The 24,582-nt window shown below is 35.6% G+C and overlaps 1 protein-coding gene across 1 annotated transcript; it reads right to left on the bottom strand.

Moving 5' to 3' along the window:
- Positions 1–3,239: 3,239 nt before the first annotated feature.
- On the bottom strand, positions 3,240–17,879 carry LOC124435184 (myelin regulatory factor-like). The gene is made up of 19 exons (XM_046985131.1): positions 17,785–17,879; positions 15,593–15,665; positions 14,234–14,334; positions 12,622–12,682; positions 11,715–11,806; positions 11,172–11,274; positions 10,924–11,017; positions 10,469–10,522; positions 10,338–10,388; positions 10,012–10,088; positions 9,662–9,715; positions 9,221–9,274; positions 7,222–7,312; positions 6,664–6,741; positions 6,309–6,428; positions 5,686–5,856; positions 4,972–5,028; positions 3,950–4,003; positions 3,240–3,593 (listed from the first exon to the last, which is right to left on the bottom strand). The coding sequence occupies exons 1-19, from the start codon at positions 17,846–17,848 to the stop codon at positions 3,498–3,500; spliced, it is 1,545 nt and encodes a 514-aa protein (XP_046841087.1). The 5' UTR covers positions 17,849–17,879; the 3' UTR covers positions 3,240–3,497.
- Positions 17,880–24,582: the final 6,703 nt, after the last annotated feature.

Here is a 24,582-nt window from a genome sequence, read left to right as displayed (position 1 = left end):
TTTCTGACTTTATTTAACGGAAACAGCATAGTCACTGCTTTTTTCACCCACCGTACAACCTTAAAGATCTAAATAGTACAGTTCCCTGTCCATTTTAAAAGTTTACTAGCGTAGCCATCCGGCAAATTTCTTCATGCTATTTAAATTTTTTATACTTAACAATATTCACTTCTTTAGAAATCAGTTGTTTTTACAGTGATTGAACACCAAAATATTAAAAAGCGTGAAAAAATTTGCGGGCTGGCTACGCCATTGCGCTTATCGTAGACTATAATAATAATAATAATAACAATAACTTTATTCAGCCACGGAACTATTATTTATTATTATTATGACTATTATTATTATTTAAAAATACTTAAAAACGGTAACTCTTCAGGGCTCGTGGGCTCGTGTTTTTTGCAAGAGGTCGTTTACTTATTAAACTTACAAATTTCAATACAATAATAACTGTAATTTAGGCGAAAATTGTTACAGGCTATATTAGATGAATGCATGCAAGTCAAAAATATTACATACTATAATAAATTGCAGATAATAACCTACAGACAAACTAATTAATTTGCCTGCACTACTTTATCTAAACAAATATATCCAAATCAAATAATCAATCTGATTTACAAAATTGGTTATATTTGGCCAAGTGCCGTCGATAATACGTTTAAAATTGTTGAAACTTATGCATTTTTTTCTTATATTGCAGTCGGTAAACCATTCCAAAGTGATGCAGCTGAACTGCTAAAACTCATTTCTATTTCACATAAAAACTACTATCTCACTAAAGTTACATAAAAAATATGAATGTGATCTTCCATTAGGCCGTGCACGCTAACAATAAATCATAATGAATATCCTATACATCATAATAAATATTCGTTGAATTTAACCTAAGAAATCAACATCTTACCATTTCACAACCAATATTGCTCGATAATTATGCTACAAGTACAATACACCAGGTTCACTTCAAAATGATTACTTCAATCAGTGTCATAATTTATTCCATAAACATTCCTGTTTATCGTACATGTGTCCTCTATAAATTCTGCTAGCATATTTACACAAATATATTATAATACAAAGCGCCGTTTCATACAAATAACGATACAAAAGCACATATAAATACAATTCATTACACAATCAATAGGCAAAAATGCGTAGATTAAAGTTAGCTTCTAAATTGTTAGGTCACATGAGAGTAATTAGTGTTTCTTTGTCTCGCTCCTTATCTGGTACCATTCAATATCCAGTTCCAGTCCTCGGATGCTCGGCCACGTAACATCGCAATTTATGCATGTGGTTTAGGGATGATGTAAGAAAAGGTCGGACAGTGTTGATCTCCATTCCCGTCAGGTTATCCAACTACAACATGCAATAATTTTACTTCATTCAAAAATGAAGGAATACAATTAACTAATGAGTTGCTCCATGTTTGGAAAGAGTTCCCATTCCCCACGTAATAAACTCAAAGTTGCGGAAGAAAATCCCACGTGTTTAAACCCTTAATTTATCTTCATAAAAAACGGTGTGACCGAAACCTATTTTCACCCACACAAATGCACGTCTTTTTTGGTGTAAATCTTTTCCAGCTATATCCTAAATAAATCTATCTGTATTAATAACAATCCAATCATAGCCTTAACGTGCAAGCCAAGTTTCCGCATATGACAACCAGCCGAACGCGCATTTCTAAACTGCAACATACTATGTCCAACGTGAAATATGAATACTAATTTTCTTATTTTAGTTATTAACACTTTTTTGCAAAACTGTCTGCTCTTTCACTAAATGTTTGTCTTCCTAAACTCTTGCACGACTTGGATTGTCCGCGCGATCGTTTCTACGGCTAGAATCCTTTGATCTCATTATCTTTATATTATCTTTCATGATGTAAAACGTTTGTCCTTGCGAGGAAAAGTGACTCATTACAATGCTGTTGTTAAAGCTTTTCTTTCCAGTTTGCTCCATCACTAATTTGGGAAGTCACAAGTCTAATTAGCTCAGTTTACTCAAATAGTAATTAAGCAACTTTTTCCTTCTAACGTTAGATGGTTTTTCTTCATTACAGTGTCAAGAGAGCGTCATCGTGCTCCGAGCAAGGATTTTTCTCTCTTACGTCCTGCATATAGTTAAGCTCAGGCATTAAAATAAGTGGGTTTTTTACACATTTTGTGTAAAATGTGTCCTTGTAAATGAAAATACGCGTCCTTTTGAAATCAATACTCAGCTTGGCGTTATGTGGTTTTTTATTATCCCCAACTAGCTACGCAAGTTTGTTGAAATATTTATTCAATAAATGAAAGAATTGCACGCGGTAAGTTTCAGAAGGTTCAACCACAACAGATCAATGTTCATGTGCTGCCATATTCATTGACAATTGTGGTAAAAAGGTAAGGGCAACTGCTGCGCTTCTTATCATAGTTCTATTGTTCTCCAGCCGTCAATAAAACACCAAACCTGGATTGACAGCACACAAGTGACACAACAAGTAATGTCGCACCAACACTAGGACAACGTCACACGTTAGCTGTTTTACTGCAATGATTCCGATTATTGCATTTGAATTTTCAGTTAACTTCAGACCCTTTTAGCCGCGGTGAATAATTTTGACTCCGGATATTTTATCTACGCCTTCCAATAGAAATAATGAACATAACTGTGTTGTTTTGCAACGTCACCCAACCAAACGAAAATCTCGTTCAGTACGACATTTCAGGGCGTGATCGACATGATATTTCTACTTTGCCTTTCAAAACAACTGTCGATATCCTTAGTCATGGCACTTTTCAGGCGACACGCAGTTAGGATAATTAACAAATATGCATGTTTATCTTACGTGAACGATAAGCTAGGGAAAGTATAGATATTATGTAGAACAACCCCTTGTTTAGCTAACTCAACAAGTTCGTTAAAGCTACAAATACCATTTGAAGTAAACCTTTTTGTTGAAACCTGTTGTGGGGATCAAACTGCGTTGTTTGATATACCGAAACAAATAACAGGTTAATTTAACCCTGCGCCATTTGCACCACATTTGAGAGTTCCTATAGGAATTCCTATTCACTGTTTAACTCTTTGCTAGGTGTTTGGATGACTTTATTAAATAGCAAAGCATACCTCGCAATTGGATTAAGTTACCAATTACTTCCAGTGCCACAGTTTGCTCCGATGATTGCAACAATATTACCTTGGTCACATGATCAATGAAAGTAAGTAAGACACTTTTAAATGGCTGCTAATTCATCAATCTCGAAAGCACTTTTTTCAGTATTGATAAAAATCTTTCATGAATAGCAATTGAAAAGTTTCTATGTACATTGTTTGCGATACTAGCTTACTTGTTGTAAAAAATTGACCAACGCGTTTGAGGTTATTGATTTGGAGACATTTATAGATTCCGATTTCAATGATAAAAAAGCGAGCCGAGCTGAGCTAACGCCATGGACATAAAAACGTTTTCTCCTTAATTGATGCTGTTATTTCAACTTTTATGAACACTAGGTTGTTATGGAATCAGAAACCACATTCTTCAAAACGACTTCCAAAATTTCGTTCTTCGTTTCCAACTCGATCAGTCGAGTCGTCAAAACTTTCTAAAAGAAACATACGTGAAACATTACGCGTTGCAACTGCAAAAGTATTTCGTAGCTAACACTAAATGTCTACCCTTGTATGAAACGTACAATGCAAAGCAATCTTGTCAGTATACTATAGTACAACCTGGCAGACGTAATTACCAACAATGGATTTGCGACTCTACTGGTTGACAAGACTTTTTATAAAAATTGTCAATCGAAAGCTTTATAAAAGTTTTGCAATGTCACGGAGCCACTCTCATTGAAATGGTCCATGAACAGGGATGCTTGCACACCATTTTGTGTGGGAGAAGGACGTAAGTATATTTCTGTATACTTCTGGCTTATTTATACTAAAATAATTAATGGCATACCACAACTTTTGAAAGTTCTTGAATGGCTCCGATTGATTCCATTAGCAGTCGGTCCTGTTGAGAAATAATAAGCAATTATTGGAGGAGGTTGAGCATGATATCGAGGTCAATGTTATCTGCCGAAGACAAGCTGAGGCGGATAAAAGTTACCGAGGTCTGAATGATTCTTGATATTATGCGAAAGATGAATTAAAAATATTTTTTTATTATTCACCTCAATTAACTGAAACTTTATTAAAACTGATCAATGTAAAACATTTCCAAACCGTTGCTAATTTGTCTTTGTCAAACGGTTTTTTCAAGTTCTTCTCGATTAAATATGCTGTAAATATGTTCAAAACCAGCCTCGCCCCTTTTTTTAATGTTTCCTGCATCCTTTTTGTTTAAAAGCTTTCGCATATCGTTTTTAGAAACTTGGCAAACATCGCTATTATTATATTTTTTCAAAACCGGCTTCTAATGGCGTCAACAATTGTAGAAACTTCTATTTGTAGGTAAGACGTTATACCCAGAGCCTTCATACCGAGAGATATGGAGAATTAGTTGACCAATCAAAAACGAAATTGTTTGCATAGTGAATAATAATAAAGATTAATTGGGTTTCAGTTCGGAATTTGTATCACCAAGTTGAACATAGTGGCGCAAAGGCATTTGATTCATCATATTATGAAGTTCAAACTAACTCAATTATTCTTACAACACTCAGATCAAAAAAAGTACCTCGAAACAGAGTTTTTAACCACAGCCATAAAAACCGCGTCTTCGAATAATTATACATGAGGTAACTTTTAATAACCATGCACCCCCCACTCAGTGAGTGTGATCAGGAGTAAGCTTTCACAATACAGGCATACAATCATTCCGCTTTTCTTCATATTTTAATTGCGTTGTGTGGTTGTATTAGCTGTTATCGTTAAATCTTTGCGCTCCATTGATATCGTGCTAACAAGAATTTCTCAAGCAGGAATAGCCTGAAACACATAATTTCACGATAATTAAATCTGTTAACACGACATATATACCTTGCTGATCATTGGAACATCTTTCAAAAAATTTCCATCTTGCAACGGGATATCAGTCTGGAATAAACCAAGAAACCAGAAATGTAGAAAAATCAAACAAATTGCAGCTAGCTCGTAAAATACACTATACTATAAAAACAATAAAACTCGAGCGCTGTTTGATTCATTACCCGAGTTTGCATTGCATTTGAGCTTAACAATTTGTATCAAAGAAAATTTGACAATTAATGATAAATACATTGATCATTTTAGAGGAAAAATTAAAAGGCTTGTTTTAAATTTATCTGTTTTGCATTATTGTTATTTTATAAAAAAAAATGAAAGACGTTCTTCATGTTTTGCAAAGCCCGAGAACGAAGATCTATGGTTTACACCAGCTCGAGAGTTCTTACAGTCGTCTCAGAGGTCCCGGAGAGTTCTCAAAAGCGTCTCTCCGTAAACATTACTTATTTCGCCGTAGTTCGAAGCCAATACTTGATCTGATGTCAACTCGAATTGTTCCAAGTTTTGCATATTACTTTTACCGAACTTATCTCAAAAGAAATTCACTGAAATAGGTAATAACCCGGACTTACTCACTTCAACTCATCTGTAATTCTGAATACGTACAATAGTGCATGGCAGTACATGCACAGCCGTTACAAAAACACACACTTAAATCTCGACATTAAAGTTGACAACTGACACGTGAACAGCATTTGAGCATGGACTTACGCTCTCAGTAACAGCGTCTGGTACCATGGCACGAAGATCACTTCCCAATACTCCCAAATTTTCGGCAGTTTTCTCGGATGCAAGTCCAGCGTGTTGTAGGAACATCTTGTTGTAGCGATATCGATACAGCTGCATGTTGTTAACGTTCTCTAGGTTTTCACGCGTATCCGCCTGTAATGAAAATGTCCGCTTCAGTAATTTGTTTTCTCGACAAAATTCAAACAACAGCAATTTACAACATATAATTGCACGACGGTCCATGGCAATTGAACACACTTACGCATTAAAATCATGAAATAGCTCGCATTACAAAAGGCAGGAAATACGTTATTCCATTGACATATTAGGAGCCGATATTTCCAGAAAGTTTACGAAACAACATCAGAAGCTTTAAGTCCACACATGCAAGCGGGTAAAGCAGGGTGTAACATGCTTTGCACCAAACCTGTTTTAGGTCACATGGGCAGTTGATTATTTTTGCTATTGGCTGTATGTAGCTCAGGCTGCTCAACTACGTAACTTTGCCACACCAAGAATGCCGAGATCAATAGCACGATGTACGTAGCAACATGATTTCCTATTCTATTCATCAATTCAATACAAGTATGTCTTTATCTCTTTACCTGAAAGATACCTTCGGTAAGTCGAACATCAGATGGTGTTAGCCATACGCCAGTTGATTTTATATTTCCATTTACAGTGAGGGGTTGATCTGGTTTGTCTGTGTTGATACCAACATACCCCTATAAACATAAAGTACATAGATTGTTTCGACTGAATAGCGCACATATACGCTAAACTACCGCAAATAGAAAGTTAGACATGTTGGGCGATCTATTTATGATCAGAACTGAATGACCCCATGCATCATAGAGAGAAAAAAGCACGTTTAATAGCTTCAATGAATTGTGAACAGTTGAACAAATGCTAACGAAATCGTTTCACAGATGTAGCTGCAACATGCCTTGCTCAACATACCATTCTGTAAACACTCTCGCTACTTTTGTCTTTGCACCAGAGAGCAACATCGTTTTCAAATTGCCCCGGATTTGATGCCTTGACGAAAATAAATTGAGAAAACATCCATGAATATTAGCACGTCTTCAGAAAATGCGTGCCGAAAAAAATCATCCATCCATTATACCAGGAGAATTTTTAGTACTGTGAGTAGAATAAAAGAAGGATGGGTTATGGAAAAATGTTCCTTAGAGTCGGCAAGTAATTGAAACATAACAAGTAGAAAATTTCGTGCAAGGTAATGTGTCCAAAGGTATTTTTCAAAAGTAAAACAGCATATGGTGAACTCCAAATTATAAGAACCCTCCCTTGTCATTCATTTACAGTATACTATAACCTAAATTTATTTGTGTAATACTAGGTGAAATGCTTAAATTGGTATGATGACATTATAGATCTAGGTTTATCATAACATTTTTTGTCACTTTCACAAAACATTTCAAAAGTAGTGTCTTTGAACCTCAATGACAAGGATGGTCAAAAAATTTGCAAAGCAAACGAATCGATCGAATGACTCACCCTCACAATAACTCTTTCGGAAACTTGTCGACATATGCAGTAATTTCCTTCATTCGTGTACGCACGAATGTCAACAACCAACTGAAAATATCTAAATGTGTAAAAAACAATAAGGTTGTTGTTGAGCAAAATGCTTCAATACAGAAAATGTGTTTTTCTCTATTGAAGCAAGCGAAAATTCACTGGAAATTGTTCGAAATTAAACAGCCGTTTAAAGTTTTAGAATGAAAGTCTACAATCAATAGGAAGTAGATGGAATGTTGAGCCGAATTTTTATCGATGAAAAATCTAGCTACTGCAACGATACTGTTATCAGAAAACCGTTACATGAATAGCATATTGGCTGATAAAAAAAACATGGATTAGTTACTTTAACGACTCCAGAAGCAGCTCCTGGTACAACAAGACACCGATCACAAAGTGTATTTTGCACTAACTAATTATGTGCTAACGCAGAATCCTTTTTAACAACAGTCTAGCGTTTTAGTGAGCTATCTCATGTTCAACAAAACGATTTCGATCCGCAAAGTGTTCAACAAACACAACTTTCCTGCACGAGGAAATCTTTGGATGTTATAAATTCATCACACATACACCATAATAAAATCACTGTTTTTAAACACTTTACTTAGCCAGTAATATTAAACGATAAAAAACAGCATATTCAACGCAGAAGGATATTGACCGAACGTGCTTCAACGTCGATATTGGTCCACAAAGTATAAGGTGCCAAATGCCCTTGAATAACCACTGATTTATGATTACATACTTCTCTGAAAATATTTTGGTGAAATATGGCAGCAAAACGAAACAAAAAAACTGACACTGTTTTGACATCATTGTTCGAAACCATCAACATTTTTCGTAGCTCGTTCAACAGCAAGGCTTTGTTAAATTCAAACACAAAATTAAGTACGCTTTTTTACTCAAATCTAATCATCACTTAAAACTATTTATTCAACCGCAAGCGCGTGACTAGAGCGTGATTTGCCAAAAAAAGAAAGAAATGAAGCATAAGAATTAAAATAGCTTTCCTATACCAGTACGAAGCTGCACGCATCAATAGAGCACAATTATCTAAATAAGATTTGGATGAAAGCAGTCTAATGAAACGTTTGCTGAATTCTCGAGAAGTCTTTAGAAGTCTACGTGCCAGGCACTTCTATTTATGGCAGAGTCCAGCCCTTGAACCGCACGCACACGGCGAATATAAATGAAGACATGCACTGTGCTCATTCAAAACGACAAAAGGTCGTAGACGAGTGCAGACGATGAGAGACGTTTTGTGGGAAAGACTTTCTATGGTTGGAAATTCAAAGATATTTGCCACAGAAATTAGTGGGGTTACTCTCATTTTGGTCTCAAACAAAAAATACAACGGAAGTGTCTTTATCATTTGACTATGTTCTTTGAGAGTTGTTCGAAAAGACGAAAGCCTGAAACGTTCAATGCTATACTGATATGGGCCCAAGACACGAAATATCACGATGAAAATGAACTGGAAGGTACGGCCTATTGATAAGCATTTAATTTTCTTTCCTTTATTAGCGCATTTTGCTAAACAATTTCTCCATAACATAAACACGTATTACGCCAGCGGGAATGAATTTTTTCAGTGTTTGAATCTCAACGCACTTTTGAATCTTTTTACGAGGAAACACGAAAGCAAAAATACGTCTAAACTTCGCTAGTTGTTCATGATTCCGTTCCGTGACAGTGAGTTACGAAAAGCAGAGGCAAGAAGTATAAGTTGTTGCTTTCAATATGGTTGTGGCAGACTTTGAACTCGTCTGGCAAATATCTCCTTTAATTAAAATCAAGGCATCACTTTTAAATTTCCGTATGTTCTCGAGGTGATTCGAATGCTAATATACACTTGCGCATATATGGGATCTTCGTAGCAATAAAACGAAGGATTTGCTTTCCGAGAGTATGATTCGTGTAGATGCCCTTAAGTTATTCCAACTAATTATTTAGTCATTATTACTGAATTTTCTACCTTTGATCTGGATTTATCTTGCCCTTCTTTCTCATATTGTTTGAAGTCGTTTCACTGCAAATGTAAAAAAAATCATTCGTACTTTTCGATTTTACTTGACACGTAGCAATTGCTACGACAGCACTTATGAAATCAATATCGGGTTTTTGTGTGACAAACAAGAAGTGCGTTTGTGCACAATAAAAAAGCCGGACAAACCGGTGTGAACAAGTTTCAAAAAAATGTAAGCGAAAGAACATATAACATTTATGCAATATTCTATTCTACGAGCCTTGTGAGCCACAACAAATACTAAAATATTTAGAGAAAAGCGGTGAGCAGTCAGTAAAGACTAACTGCGACAATTTCCTCAAAAAACATTGACAGCTTTTCGAAAATATCATCTTAAAAACTGGTAAAATATCAACATAAAAACTTTGTCGAACTGCAAACGTAATTCACCTGAAATGTAAACGACCGATTGTCAGCGTTTTCAGCGGTGATCCATTGGGAAGTCTATTGTATAAAGACAAAGATACACATCAGAATTTTGTTGTTTACTAAATTTACCTGCTAACAGCAGGCAAGCTTATCCTGGTCGGTTGCAAAAATTTACAGGTCTTCTTAAAACATTCTGAACCGAATAGGTTCTGGTCCGAAAGTTTTCACAGATATTGTGAGCAAACGCCACATTTTTTCTCTGCGTGGTTTCCGTTTGCACACATTCATCATTTGCGCAGTCTAGTCGATAATTTGTACAATAAAAGGCACCATGGCATATATACAAACAACTTCATGTTATTATGGCTTACCTCACTGGCACATAAGGCCGTTTTGATCTATCGGCACTCGACTGCTCCATTGTAATTCTTTTTTGTGGAGCTTCGGCCTAAAAAGAAAATACATTTCATTATAAAAGAACGAAACAGCTCGCAGAACAATACAACACCAAATCAGAGTTCAGGAGAACTAAAGCTTCACGCTCGTTCTTGATAAAGAAACTTAACTAATTATATAAGGACAATGGATTTTATTAAGAACACTAAAGTTTCATTGTAATGAAACACTTCACACAAAAACAATGTGTAGCTGCTATAATAGAAGATTGGAGAATCCATATATGACCTCAAGTAGCTACCTTTATAGCGTATAGATGAATTTTAACAAAATTCACTGTTTCCAAAGCATCCTGTAGTAAGATAAGAAATTGTATAATTGATTTGTTAATCTTTATAATGAAAAGCAGCATAAGCGTCATGGTTCACTCACATTCACTTTCACAAGAGTTGAATTTCCAATAACCATTTCCAGATTTAGAGAAATCTATATGATTTTGAAAAAACGACACTTAATGCTACATAAAAATGTAAAAATTTAACGCTAAAAAAGGGGAAAAAGTACCAGCACAAAACAGGAACGAAGCAGTGAAGAGAAATCTAGAGGCATAAATGGTTGAAAATGATTCTTTTTCTGGCATTTTTCTGCCAGGAAACGAGTCGTTTTGACCTGCTTTATGCCATTGTCAAAACAATGTCTCACGAAATCTCGAAACCTATCGCATCTTGTGGATTATAAATAGCGAAATATTTTGGTTCCTTAGCTATTTATTTCATTGTAATTCAATAGATTTAAGGAGAATGATTATCTTCACACTGAAGCGCCGCGAGAATCATTGCACCCAAATATAGCAATCTTTGAGAGAACTATAAAAACAACTTTCAAACCTGAAAATGGTTCTTTTTCTGGCAGATGAAAACACTTTCTGCCGGGGAAAAAGTTAACCCTTTATCACAGGTGACATGAAGACATGGCTCTTCCCTAGAAACAGGAAAATATCATAAAAGCCATAAGCTAACTGTCAAGTAGATTTTTGATTTTGAAGAACCAAAACCGTATCTTCAAACAACCTGTTTATCATGAAAGATTTCTAAACGATGTAGATTTTCATACAAGAAAATTAATAAATGCTTACGATTGAACAGAAGACTTGTATATTTTATGCCATTCTTCTATATCACATTGAGTCCATTTGATTGATCTTTGATTTTGTGGTTGAGAACATTCACCCAAATCACCTGAAAACAAATAATAATACATTAGCATATAATAAGTTTTGAACAAGTTTTGAAAAAGTGATAAATGTTTTACATATTTTAAATGTATAATGTACACCACGGAATTTCATAAGCACAAGCGACAGTTTCGTAGTTGACGACAATTTAGTACAACAACGCACGAATTTAGCACGAAAGCACACACTACAAATCGCAAATCATTTCAGAACAAGGCAGATCGATATTGAAACTGTGCCACAAAAACATGAGAAAGACTTCTAGGTACAGACTAGTACATAGAAACCGAACAAATCAGTCTTGCCACAACAGAAACATTGACGGCTAAGTATATTACGACGCAAAGCTCATTAATGTCTTCACCAATGTTGACTGACACAACTTCCTGAATATTTTAAAGAAAACGAAATGATAAATAATAAGAAGCCAAAACATTAACTCACTTTGAGAGTTGCTTTTCAATCTCGTCCGTTTTTTACAATCCCCTTCACTTTCAATGGAAAGTTTGCGTTTATTGTTTGAACTCTGCAAAGGACTAAAGGAAACATAATTAAATTTATTATATGTATTTTCTTTTGAACACACTTATTTGACATGAACTGAATAGAAAATTTATCGAAAGAAAAAATCATCGCCACCGGCAGCAGCGCTGAATTTCACCATTTGAGATGAAGTTTCATTGATATATATATAGCTGACACGCTTATTTAGTCCTGCTACGTAAGATTTTCCGTGTTATTCTCAATTGGAAACAATAAATTCATAAACAGTTTTAATATTTACATAATGAGACCAAAAATTGTAGACTGGTCACACTACTGTTCTTACTACAATTCATTCTCACATTCCGCAACATGATAGCATGTCTTCTTTGCCCACGAACTATATCGCAGCTCATTCATAATCAATGTTAAAATGTGGTATTTCAAAAGTAGCTACAAAAACGCAATATGCTATAGCGTTAAAGGCCTTTTCTATCATGTTATTTTGATATTTCTTTTGTTTAATGTTACCTCTTAGTATTTTTTCTATTCATCATGCACACTACAACTCCAGCGCTTGAAGAAGCTATGTAAGAGCTAGTTTACGCTTAAAAAGAAGTATGGTTTTCGGATGGCACGTGGTAATTACGCAAAATTCAGATTGCACTGAGCTGCACCCGGTTGAGTGCAGCGACATCCGGTACAAACGTTAAACAGAAAAGGGGTCAAACCGATTGGAATTCTTCGTATGTACCAATTTTGTACAAAAACAGAAATGTGCAACGGCAAAATGTGAAACAAACACGATACCGGTTTTGTAAATGGCTACAACATAAACACGAGACTTGTAACATGAGCATATACTCACTTTGTCAGTTTCAAATAGTGCTCCAGTTCTGGTGCATCAGTTAAACAGGCTTGCCCAGAATCTAGTAAAAACATTTTCAACGTTAACTCATTCCGATAAGCTTAAGATGGAATAAATTAGTCCACTGCAAGTGAGACCACGATGAAGTACATAACGAGATACTGTAGCACCTTGTTGAAATTGTTGCAATGCGCTTATGTGTGATTGCGACAGGATGTTTGGTGAAATAAGGAATCATGATGTTTTGAACATAGGAATCTCGAAATTCAACTGTGCGTTTGATGAATTTGGAAAGAAAATTTAATTTTCTATGCATTTGAACCATTGTCAAGGGCGTCTTTGAAACAGTCTACTAAGTTTTGGCTTGATTATTGAAAGTTTTGCAGATGCATCGTCTGTCCAAGATGCAATGTTTGTCATCTAATACCATTTACGGCATTTTCCGATGTCTCGAATACCGGTGGAGTTTATTCTCTATATAGCGAATAAACTTCGTTCATTTTTGTAAAATACGCAAAACGCTGAACATTTTATAATTAAGATGAGCTCATAGAAGAAGTATATGCCTGGTTTGCGCATGAAATTCATTGAAGAAAACACGTTTTCATCGACACTCGGCAGATGACGACATAAAGGAGAACGCGTCGTAGGAAACCATTTGCAGATATTACTTAACTAAATGTGTTGCAGCACAAGAACTACAAGTGGAAATGAAGAGCGTTAATGTAAGAAGCAATGTACGGCATCCGATGTGAAATATTTGACTGCTGTCCAAAAAAACACACATGAGCCGTGCATAAGACAAAGTCCGGCATCAAATGACGTAAAACTTCGCAAATCATTGCAATCATCACCCTTCACCAAGTATGTTGCGGCAGATAATAGGTGTGGAATATCGCTACAATTAAATATTATCGGTTTATCGGTTTCAAACGATATAACATTACAACGTAAGATAAATGTTTTCACGTGGGTTTACACGTGCACACCTTCATTAGTAAGCCTAAAACTTCATCTCATCAATCAAAACACACCAAATCCTCGTAATAAGTCAGCCAAATTATGGGGAAGACGCTCTTTGAAAACTCAACCCCTCACCTACCTGGCCTGCTTCAAAGTGTGTCAATATACAAGACCGTAACTCCTAGAGAGCTGTAGAGTACCTCGCCCCCCTTGATAAAATCTTATGAAAAAGATTTCTTTATCCGTTGTGGCGCATAAATAGGGATCATTTCATGATGTGGAAAGCTTTTAATAACTGATTCCGTTGTAATAATAACAAATCATTGTTTTTTATGACGTATGCCTAGAGATATAAACATCTAGCAATATGCAAAAAAGAAATGGCGCCATCTTTCATAAACAACTAACGAATTTCGACAGCGAGAGACATCATATGTAAACACCTGCAAAACTGTAGCAGAATTTAAACGGATTACAGTGTTTGCAATCAAATTCTGCGTCACTTTTTAGCTCCGGCGTAGTGCAAACCAAGTCTAAATCCCTACCCAGCCCCGAATATTTAGAGCGTTTCCGATTGCAAAAAAAACCGGTTTCTCCACCTATGGATGACACGTGAAGGAGCAAAGTCTACACATTCATCAAGACTTACCTGTGTTTTTTAAATCAACATTTCCATTAAATATGGACGTGGGTGTGACAGGGCAGGATCCTGGGGGGGTTAATGGTAAGATCGATGAATTCAAGGATAGCCTAAAAAGGAAACATTATAGACTTTATCAATTAGGAGATCGTAAATAGGAGGCCGCAATGTCATTGCGTTGAAATTTTGCTTGTAAGACTTAAAGTATGAATTAAAGAGGTTTTAGACGTACATGTGAGCAGTTTTTAAAAATCGTTCATATATTAGTTGTTTGCAGCCGAAATTCTCATAACCACAGCGCCATACATTGAAAATCACTGCACTAAGTTTTGGCCTTGCAAACGAAATGTATGTTAGGAAAACAAGCCGTTTTTCGAATCGAGTCGTATTATGACGTCATCAGCAGAACAGACGGGTTATGTAACGAGTTACGTATGTATAATATAAAACAAATTCCGAAGAAACAAGACATCTTGAGATTGCAAAATATGAATCAAAACAAGATGAGTTACGTGTGATTTAGTTACTTTTTTCGAAGTTGTAAAATTTTCGGCCCTCCCCTTCCCAAATAGCAGTCCACTTGAACTTTGAAGTTCTAATTTTTAAATTAGAAGAACAACAGTCCGGACAAAAAGATAATTTCAAAAAATTGCATAAAATTAACAAATCAAAGGTGTCAGATATTTTTCATCAGCAGGACCGTAACCAGAAATTTTAAATTGGTGTGGGGGTTGGTGGTGTACGTTTGTAAAAAACCAACACACACTGATGATTTTCTTGGCATTTTAAATATCCTTTTAAGTTCTGGCTTAACATGATACATGCGCTTTAAAATGAGGCTACAGAGAAAGAAACGCGCGATTGAAATCAATAAAATTGGGTCCCTCCCTGATGTTGAACACGGACACCATAAATGTATGATTGGGGGAAAGGAGCTCGTGCTACCAGTTTACCCCCCTGGTTAAGGGTCTGCATTAATGTGTCGTTTATTAGAAAATCTCATGCTGTGAAATCAATGGCCACGCCCATTTTCAATTACTTTGTTATGTCAAGCGAGCTAATTGAATTCCTTTGACATTAGCGTTAATCTACAAACCTATCGTTATGGATACAGTGACAAAAAACATAATTCTTTCGCCATGCAAAACGACGATGGCATGCGATGAAAAATATAAATAACTTTTTATCAGAAAAATTTCTATTCGTTTCTTATGAAAGTTAATTCTGTTCATTGTTTTTCCTGCGGACTTTGTGTTTCTCGCGAAGACGGAAATATTAGCAACATAGGAGTAAAACACGGCCCGGTTTCCCAACTGATCTTGGCCGGACAGTGAAATAACCGCTGTAGGAAGTAGACAGTTCACTTACGTGTCAAACGGCAGATTATTGTCAACTTGCTGAACAGGATCATTCCAGTTAAGATGATCGACGATATTGATACCTTTAGCATAAAACAATGAAGGTTCACACAACAAATAGAATTTCTCAGCTTTTGTTGCTCATTGCAGCTCACGTACCACTAAAAGGCTGTTTACATGAGCCCGGGTAACTGGGATTCAGCAAGGCTTGAATTGATTTCGAGTCATTTAAAATAGTAAAAATTTTAAGCGCAATTTTACAACCTTTTCTTAAGCATTATGAGTCATTGTAGTTGTAATTTTAAAGTAAGGCTAAATTTTTTGTTTTCACTTTAAAGATTTTGTGAATTTGCAAAGTCAGAGAATAGAGAAATTGCTCAAATAATTTTTTTGTTATGAAGTATTTGATCTTTTCCATTTGCCAAGATGATTTAACAAATTGCGGAAACCCGGCTACCCGGGCTCATGTGAACAGCCCCTAAGAATGGAACTTTTTAAACTTTTATTGAAAAAACCTTTCCCAGTAAGGCATAATTGAAGAAGTGTGAAAAAAATGGTACTTTTTTCCGACAAAAAACATCAGCAAGGAACATTCAATAAACTAAAAAATGTTCACGGATCTTCTACGAAATTAGACGCAGTATAATTAAAATAACAGCAGGCAACGTTCTTGAGGTATTTTAAAAACTGCAGCCATAATTTAATACTCACAATCCTGATTTCGCTACTGAACTTCACGAGAGACTCAAACACAATAGGTTTTGTTTAGAAAAAGCGTTTAAAACGGATCATGCCACTACGTAGCGGCATATCGCTGCAGAATGGATAATGCTAACATAGCAACTTAATGCAATGTACTTTTATAATTTAGTGCTTTTCTAACTCATCAAGGAAACACATGCCATGCATCCTGCCTTCTTCAACATTCAAGCACAACACGTGCTCATGGCGTTAAGTGACGTCATGGATGTGGAGATAATTCAAATATGGCCTGTTTCCTTTTAATTCGAACCCGTGGACCCTGAACAACGGCATATGAACTACATGCAAAGGCCGTGCACGAAAGGTGACCCCTTTTCCGGTCGAGCGTGTAGACAAACAAAATACAAAAACAACTGAGCAAGTTCAACACCGTGGTGAATAAAAATAAAACAATCCTCGAACAATTCCAAGATTCATCTGAAAACAGCTGCTATATTATTTAGATAACAAAGCCTCGCTTTCAATTCTTCTAAAATATGCCCGGTACTTGTGGGGAATTTACTGGTAAACAGCAATGATTAAAAAACCGATTAGATTTTTTACCCGAGGTAAACAAGTCAAACAGAAGTGAACGAGCTCCGCAAAGAAATTTTCCCAAAATGTTATTGTAAGTTATGTATCGCTGCAGTTGGGCCATTGATGACGAAAAATGCCGCGCAGAGAGTGGCGATGTTAACAGGAGCTCTTGCAGGTCAAATGTGGCAGTAAAATCTACTAAAGGCATCTCATGAACTTCGTTTTATGTACAACCTGTTCCCTACTGAATGTTTTCGACGGGAGGTCGAACTGCAACGAATGGCGATTGAGAATAAAACGATGCGAGTAAATTTTAGCATCTCAAACAAATTCGTTTGTGTAGAAAGAACGTTTTGCAAGCTCGGATGTTTCGAACGGCCAAGTCTGTCCGCTCTCGTTAACATAAATTTAGTGTGCTTGGATGGTGTAACTCGTCAAGAGGTACAAGTTCGTAAGTTGATGCACTGATTCAAACGTCAAATACAAATATGGGATCTTTGCAAAATATTTTGGCAATAGAACATGCGAAAAACGAATGTGTGTTTATTTACAAAAGAGCCTCAATTCAAGTTAAGCAACGTTTCCCGACTTTGGCGTAACCAAAGTGAAGTACAAGGTATGCTTTATTGAATAGTGCTGTTGCAGGAAAACATTAGAAGATTACAAGCATCTGCATAAAGCATTAGTATTATTTTCCAATGTTAAAAATATCTCAAAAATACTAAAAGTGCAAGCTTTTTACATGCAAGCACGGTGAATTGTTGCTATTTTCGCAGAAAACTTCTACGCATCGGCCGGGATAATCTGTAATACTTTAGTCTAAAATATTTTAGGGTTTTGTAAGAGCGAAAAATTCGACGACTCCACAAGTATCTCACAGCAGTCAAAAAACTTTTTCTGCAAAAAAAACCAACTTATTCTCACCATTTGTTCCACTATCCGCTATTTCTTCAAAGATTTCCAAGCTAATTTCGTCCATTTCGTCCATGTTTTACGCCCGAACCCGAACAACATATGCTGCCCGCTTGGGCGCACAACATGCAAATAATCGATCTCTCCCTTTACCGGTTTACATATTATGCAAATGAGCCGGCTGAGCCTTGAGTACGGATTCAATTACAGTGATTTAAAATAGCGCACTTCCCCCGTAGCATTGGCCTTTTTGTCTTCGGCATTTGTCAACACATCACGCCTTCCTCAGTCTTTGATTGAAAAGCTTCTTCTCACAAGTCTTGATCTCCTGTGCACGTGTGGGATGAGGCGCTCGCCACACACAAACTGATGTACTTGAGCATGCGCAATATGTGTCTTAGGGTTTCAGTTTGAAGAAGGTTCACAAGAATTGTCGCTTTTGAATATGGAGTATAAGTGTAAGCAACGAGAAAAGGTTTAAATATGATACACCTAACGTCTTCTGATTGAGTTTTATTCGAAAGGGGCGAAAAAATAAAAGCGCTAACACATTGAGGCACGTTTCTCTTGCAACTATAGTTCATGGTTTGTTGAATTTGTGTTCAAACGTTGTTTTTGTCAGCTTTATTCATAGTTACGCTACTGAGCTGAGAAAACTCAAAATTTGACAGAAACAAACCTAATTGCACTAACAGAAGTTTTTCAGAACATAAAGATGTAATTAACATGTTTTTTCAAGCAAACTATTTGAAAGAATAGCAGTCGAGTGTACCGTATACCGTAATTTTCAAATCTAGTTCCCACAATGGCAGTTACCGCCAAATTTACGGTAAAATGAGAATGAGAATATCACTAGCTACAATTATAAAAGAAATTTATTCCAAGCATTCTATATATCTTAGAAATTTTTCAGAAAACTGTACAGTTGTGTTTTGTAGAATTGACGCGAAAATAGGCAGTCGAATGTATCGGTGCTAGTAGCACGTACTACAACAAATTAATCTAAAGAGTGCAATAATTTTCGAATTAAATCCTGTCTCGGACTAAACTAATCAGAGATGAAAACTCCACGAGGCTTGATTTTTGAAATAAATTTTTTAAAACGTTGTGTTCCTTGTGTACAAACTTTGTGCTCCTTGTGTACAACTTGTGTTCCTTTTGAAATAAATTTTTTAAAACTTTGTGCTCCTTGTGTACAAACTTTGTGTTCCTTGTGTACAACCTTGTGTACAAACTGTTTATATTTCAACACTCAGAGGAAAGATCTATTGAATTCTTAGACGTAAAGGATACCATGATTTGATATTTTTATCGAAGCCTGGAGCTAAACGACAACAAATAGTTGCAAATTTGAAAGTCAAACATCAGTTGGAAAAATTGAACCCGAAAATATCTGAGTTCCGCATGCGTCCAGCCAGCCAGAAATAAAAATTGCACAGAATTCGGTGAATTGCCTTTTCCCTTCGTCGTTTCAAATTATTTAGAAAGTGGCTAGTAGTAGCTAATAGCTACTACTCAATATTTGGATTTTTACACAACACAACGTCATTGAAAAACACCCAACTTCAAATTTAGGATTAAAAATTAGTGTATAAGTTTCACTTATTATTCAGACGGTTGGTAACCGTCATCTTGTAAAGCAGAAGGCCTAGATTATCGTGTCAAAACAGGCAGTCGCAATTAAGCTTTAAGAGAGTGGTTGGCAACCATTTATGTAGCAATTATATAGTAATTGATTGGTTATTTATGTATTAATTATAGAAGTTTTTTTAGCTTTAGTTATGAGTATTTAATGAAATAGAGACTTTGTCGTGATGACAAATTTGAAAATAGTTCTAAAGATCGAAAATACCATTGTGAATGGTAAAAGTAATATAATAAGTTGATAGTTCTTAGACGAACAGTTTTAAGTAGAGCACTAACGCAATAGTTCTAAAATATTTATTATATTCTAATAAACATTTATTTTAGAACTATAGGGTTAATGCTCTTTACTTAAAACAAATCTTTTAACAGCTAGTAACTTATTATATTACTTTTACCATTCACTATGATATTTTCGATCTTTAGAATTATGAGTATTTCTTTAATTATTTTTCAGAACCTGCATGACACAATAGTTTTTAAGTGCACATAGAGTCAAGAAACCTTCATCAGCAGAGAAAGACCAGAGGACTGTAATTTAGGCGAGAAAGCCGACACACATACTTTAGTAAAAGCCCTTTGAGGGATTTTAAAATTACAAGAGGAAAAAAGGCGTTGTTATGATTTCCATTTTATAGTTCCGCAAAAGATGATTTAAATTGAGATACGGTTGTATATCATGAAGCGCAATTTCAACAATCGATCTGAAGGGTATTCGCGATCGAAGAAACACCCAAATCACAAGAATGCGCTACACAAAATTGCATTTCACTTATCACTTTCTACTGCAAATACGCACAACCCGAAACATGCGCAGACATCTGGTAAAATGTGCAAAATTGAGCTACTTCCTACCTTTCGCGAATACAGAACACCCGGGGTAGAAATTGTGATTGAATGACAGGCATCTGTGATCCATCACGACTTCATGGCACCAGGTATATTAGCTCATGCCACCATATCTTTGCATATAGAAATAATCTCAAGTTCGCTCACACCATGCATTAAAATAACAATCGTCATAATGCGCACGCATGTTTGAAAAAGCACCTCTATCAAGCCGCGTCATATTTGCCAGACCATGAGACATAACATTTTAAATCGCACTCTCAGCAATCGCAAAGGATGAGAGCCGCCACAAATTGATGTGTTTTTGTCTTCTTTGATTGCAAAAAAGTGCTGCAATGTTTTCATGTCGGTGATTTAATTTATTACGGCTCAGCTGCAATTTCGTTAAGGATATATGCGAAATCTTTTTTCGGTAGCCAAATTATGCCTGGAAAAGCGAAAATTTCAACTGGGTTTTTTTTCAACAAAATCAAGACAACTGCGGATCAATTAGCCCACGATAAGATATGCCCTCTTTGGATTTTTAGGTGATGCTAACCCAAAACAATTATTCCCGCAAAGAACATTTTTTAAAAACTCACCAGTCATGAGCACAGACTCAGTTTCTTGTTTATAGTGATACACCGCTGCTCGGCTCACGAAGAGGGCATGTGACATGCGCACAACCAACCTCAATCACTAGGCCAACTTACAAACAACCGAGAGGTTGGCAAACACAAGGTGTTGATTAAAGCCATGGAATCATATCTGATCGGACAGAAAATCGTGCGCATTACGTCATCAAACAACTTTCGGTTTACTAGTAGCTACACAAAATTTAACGCAACAGAGCCTTTCCGAAGCTTTTGATCTCAGAGAGAACATATACAGTGTTCGAAATCATCCAATTAAATAATGTCAAACCCCATCTGATGTTCGCAAACGAACTTCTGCGGCCCCAGTATCAATCCCACTACATTATGTGAATGTTCAAAAGCGGACATTTGTGACGAATCAATTATTTCGTTTGATAAACACGCTGAAAGATGGCATTATGAAAGAACACGAGAAGGATGACAATAATTAAGTATTCACATGTTCAATGAAAATCAAAACGAGAATTTATGATAGTTATTCTGAGTCAATACTCCAAAGTACACCATCTTGCCAAAATACACCCATCTGAGCCTTTCGCACAAAAACAAGTGTAAAATGAAAAAATCCCTTTCGAAGTGAAAAAAATATTCCAAGATTTAATTGAAACTCAAAATGAAATGTATTTCCCAGAAATTCTGGTGACACTTAGGAAAACATCATTGTCATCGCTCGACTTTGTGCGAATTTCTTAAAAATTTAAGGTTTTCATGAATAATTGTTTTTAGAGATGTTGTTGGTATTATGACTCGAACTTGACGGAAAATTCATTAAATTTTGTTTTACGTCACAATAAAGCCACCCAGTTAGAAAAGGTGAACGCATTTCAGTTGACTTGCAAGGGTCAAGATAAAACTAAATAGTCGTCTGAAATGAAACCTCGAGCGAATTAATGAACTCGATTTCATTTATTGCCCGAGAGCGATAACTTTAAGCAAAATGTAAATGCAGAAGTAATGCAAGTATTTTTGCAAGTGTGATATTCGTAAGCAAATGTCGATTGTGCTGCCTGATTTGAATACATTGACAACACTTTATCATAGGAGTATTAAAATTTATCCGCAATAAAACAGTGAAATAAAAATCATATGCCTAAAATTTCCGAACACCTATCATTTTTCTCACTAGTGACAAAATGCATATCAAGTTTTATCACGAATGGTGAACAGTATGAAAATTAAAGAAACGAAAACAGTATTTTTGATTTTATTTATCAATGGCTTTGCAATTCGCCTAGACACTATCCGTAAGCGAATTCAATATAAATGCAAGGAAAACGATTTAAACAGGAGGACATTGGATTTCTTCAGTAATTTTCATCGTCGAAACACGACTTTCCATGGATAAACAATATTCCCTTCAAGCAACTGGATAAATATTGAAGCAAGTTTATTACGCTTCCCTTTAAAAGAAAAAATAAACGTAAACAACGAACGTATTTCATTCGTAGGAGAGGTTGCCTTTCATAATGTTAAGACAGAAATGGCGGAAATACTAATTATTCCCCATGAACGGAATAATTAGTTTTGCGTTATTGCATTTTTTTGACGCGTTAGAATTTGTGCTATCTCTTCGGTGAAAATTTTACTACAACCTAAATTCCAATACTCGTATGATAAAAAATTTCGTTCGCTGTGCTCACTCGTTACTTTTCAATCCATCTCAACTCGTGCATAAAAATCGTACGCACTCACCAACCATGCAGTAGTCTATTATTATAATTGCCATTTTTTTGGTAATTTTCATGGTACATCTTCAAACTATTGGCGATTAACTAGAATAGAATTTGCAAAAGAGAAATGCATGCAATATTTTTTTCTAAACGAAAAAAAAACACATACATTAATCGAGAAAAGCAGCAGCGGCGATCTAACCTTGAAGATAACAGATGAGATTAGAGCACGATTTTTAAGTTGTCACGCGTTTCGTGGACCATTAAAACACGTCCACGATTGAGAAGCAAATGCTTCAAATCCGTTTCCATCAAATGAAAATTTTCTTGTCAAAGCGCAATAGAATCTACATTTAGAGCTTATGCAATAGAGAAAGCCATGTCAAGGGATGAACACGTCTACTACAATCATAACATGCGATCAGAAAAAGTTAATTTTGCATTCCATTGCTTAGCTTTGATAATCTTTGATTGACAGATCAAACGATCACAGTGATTACAGTGGTAAGCAGCTGTTTTATCAAAATACAGTTAATTTAGAGAAATGCTGCTTCCAATCCAAACACCGAGCAAATTAAACTTGTTTTGTTCAAGTTATAAACACAAGGAATAAATTTTCGATCAACTTTAAATCCGCATCTACATATTCTGCACAAGGCAAAGAATATTTCGTTGCCTGCATGTAATAATCTATTGATTGCACGAAGCTGCATGTTGATAAAAGTTTTATTTGGTGTTTGAGAGCTTCGTCTCCTAGGAGATGCACGTATCTTCTAAAGCATCAATAAAACCAAAAGTTTAATGAATCTTTCAACTGGAAGTGGCGTTTCTCTATACAAAATGTGATTGTATCCACCCGCAGTAACGTATTCCAATGATTACCATTGACCTATGAATATGTGTTGCTGTTTGAAGTCATTTCCGGTGATACAATGCCTTTTGATTGGCTAAGAAATCTTTTCGGCCGTCCATTAAAAATTACTCAAAGGAAAACAGCAAAAGTTTTGTCAAACGACAAGTGCGAAATTCAAAACTATGTATTTCTACATCTGCGAGTTGAAAACCGAATTTAATTATCTAGACAGTACAATTTCAGATGAATTATTTGTGACAAATAGGAATGATGAAATGGCAATATTCGATATAAAGTTATAGTAGATGGAGAAAAAAGTGCGCAGCCATCCTCTCCCCAGGCCCGTGTAATGCAAAATACATTCAAAGACAATTAATTAAGACATCAACCGTTCTAATACCATATCACAACACGTAAGTGCTACGGTTTATTTTGGCATGCAAAAATATAATAACTGTTTAGCGTTGAAATATCACGCATGTTAAAATAACCGTTAAAAAATGGTAGAAATTAATTTTAAGCCAAAGGAGATATTGACGGATAAAATATACCCGTAAGCAAGATCTCTCCAAAATCTGTTATCTGCGTTAAAACACAAGCGATATTTCTGAACTATTTTTGAATTTTCTGACTTTATTTAACGGAAACAGCATAGTCACTGCTTTTTTCACCCACCGTACAACCTTAAAGATCTAAATAGTACAGTTCTCTGTCCACTTTAAAAGTTTACTAGCGTAGCCATCCGGCAAATTTCTTCATGCTATGTAAATTTTTTATACTTAACAATATTCACTTCTTTAGAAATCAGTTGTTTTTACAGTGATTGAACACCAAAATATTAAATAGCGTGAAAAAATTTGCGGGCTGGCTACGCCATTGCGCTTATCGTAGACTATAATAATAATAATAATAACAATAACTTTATTCAGCCACGGAACTATTATTTATTATTATTATGACTATTATTATTATTTAAAAATACTTAAAAACGGTAACTCTTCAGGGCTCGTGGGCTCGTGTTTTTCGCAAGAGGTCGTTTACTTATTAAACTTACAAATTTCAATACAATAATAACTGTAATTTAGGCAAAAATTGTTACAGGCTATATTAGATGAATGCATGCAAGTCAAAAATATTACATACTATAATAAATTGCAGA

This window comes from Xenia sp. Carnegie-2017, unplaced genomic scaffold (genome assembly GCF_021976095.1).
Source record: "Xenia sp. Carnegie-2017 unplaced genomic scaffold, XeniaSp_v1 HiC_scaffold_14, whole genome shotgun sequence".
In the NCBI taxonomy this organism is placed as follows: Eukaryota; Metazoa; Cnidaria; class Anthozoa; order Malacalcyonacea; family Xeniidae; genus Xenia; species Xenia sp. Carnegie-2017.
This window is presented reverse-complemented; position numbering and strand designations above follow the sequence as displayed.

Coding starts and splice junctions, on each gene's coding strand:
- LOC124435184 (XM_046985131.1), bottom strand. CDS start 17,848: ATGGACGAAATGGACGAAATTAGCTTGGAAATCTTTGAAGAAATAGCG. Junction 14,335..15,592: donor AATAATCTGCCGTTTGACAC/GTAAGTGAACTG, acceptor TTTCCTTTTTAG/GCTATCCTTGAATTCATCGA. Junction 11,275..11,714: donor ATTGAAAAGCAACTCTCAAA/GTGAGTTAATGT, acceptor ATTTGTTTTCAG/GTGATTTGGGTGAATGTTCT.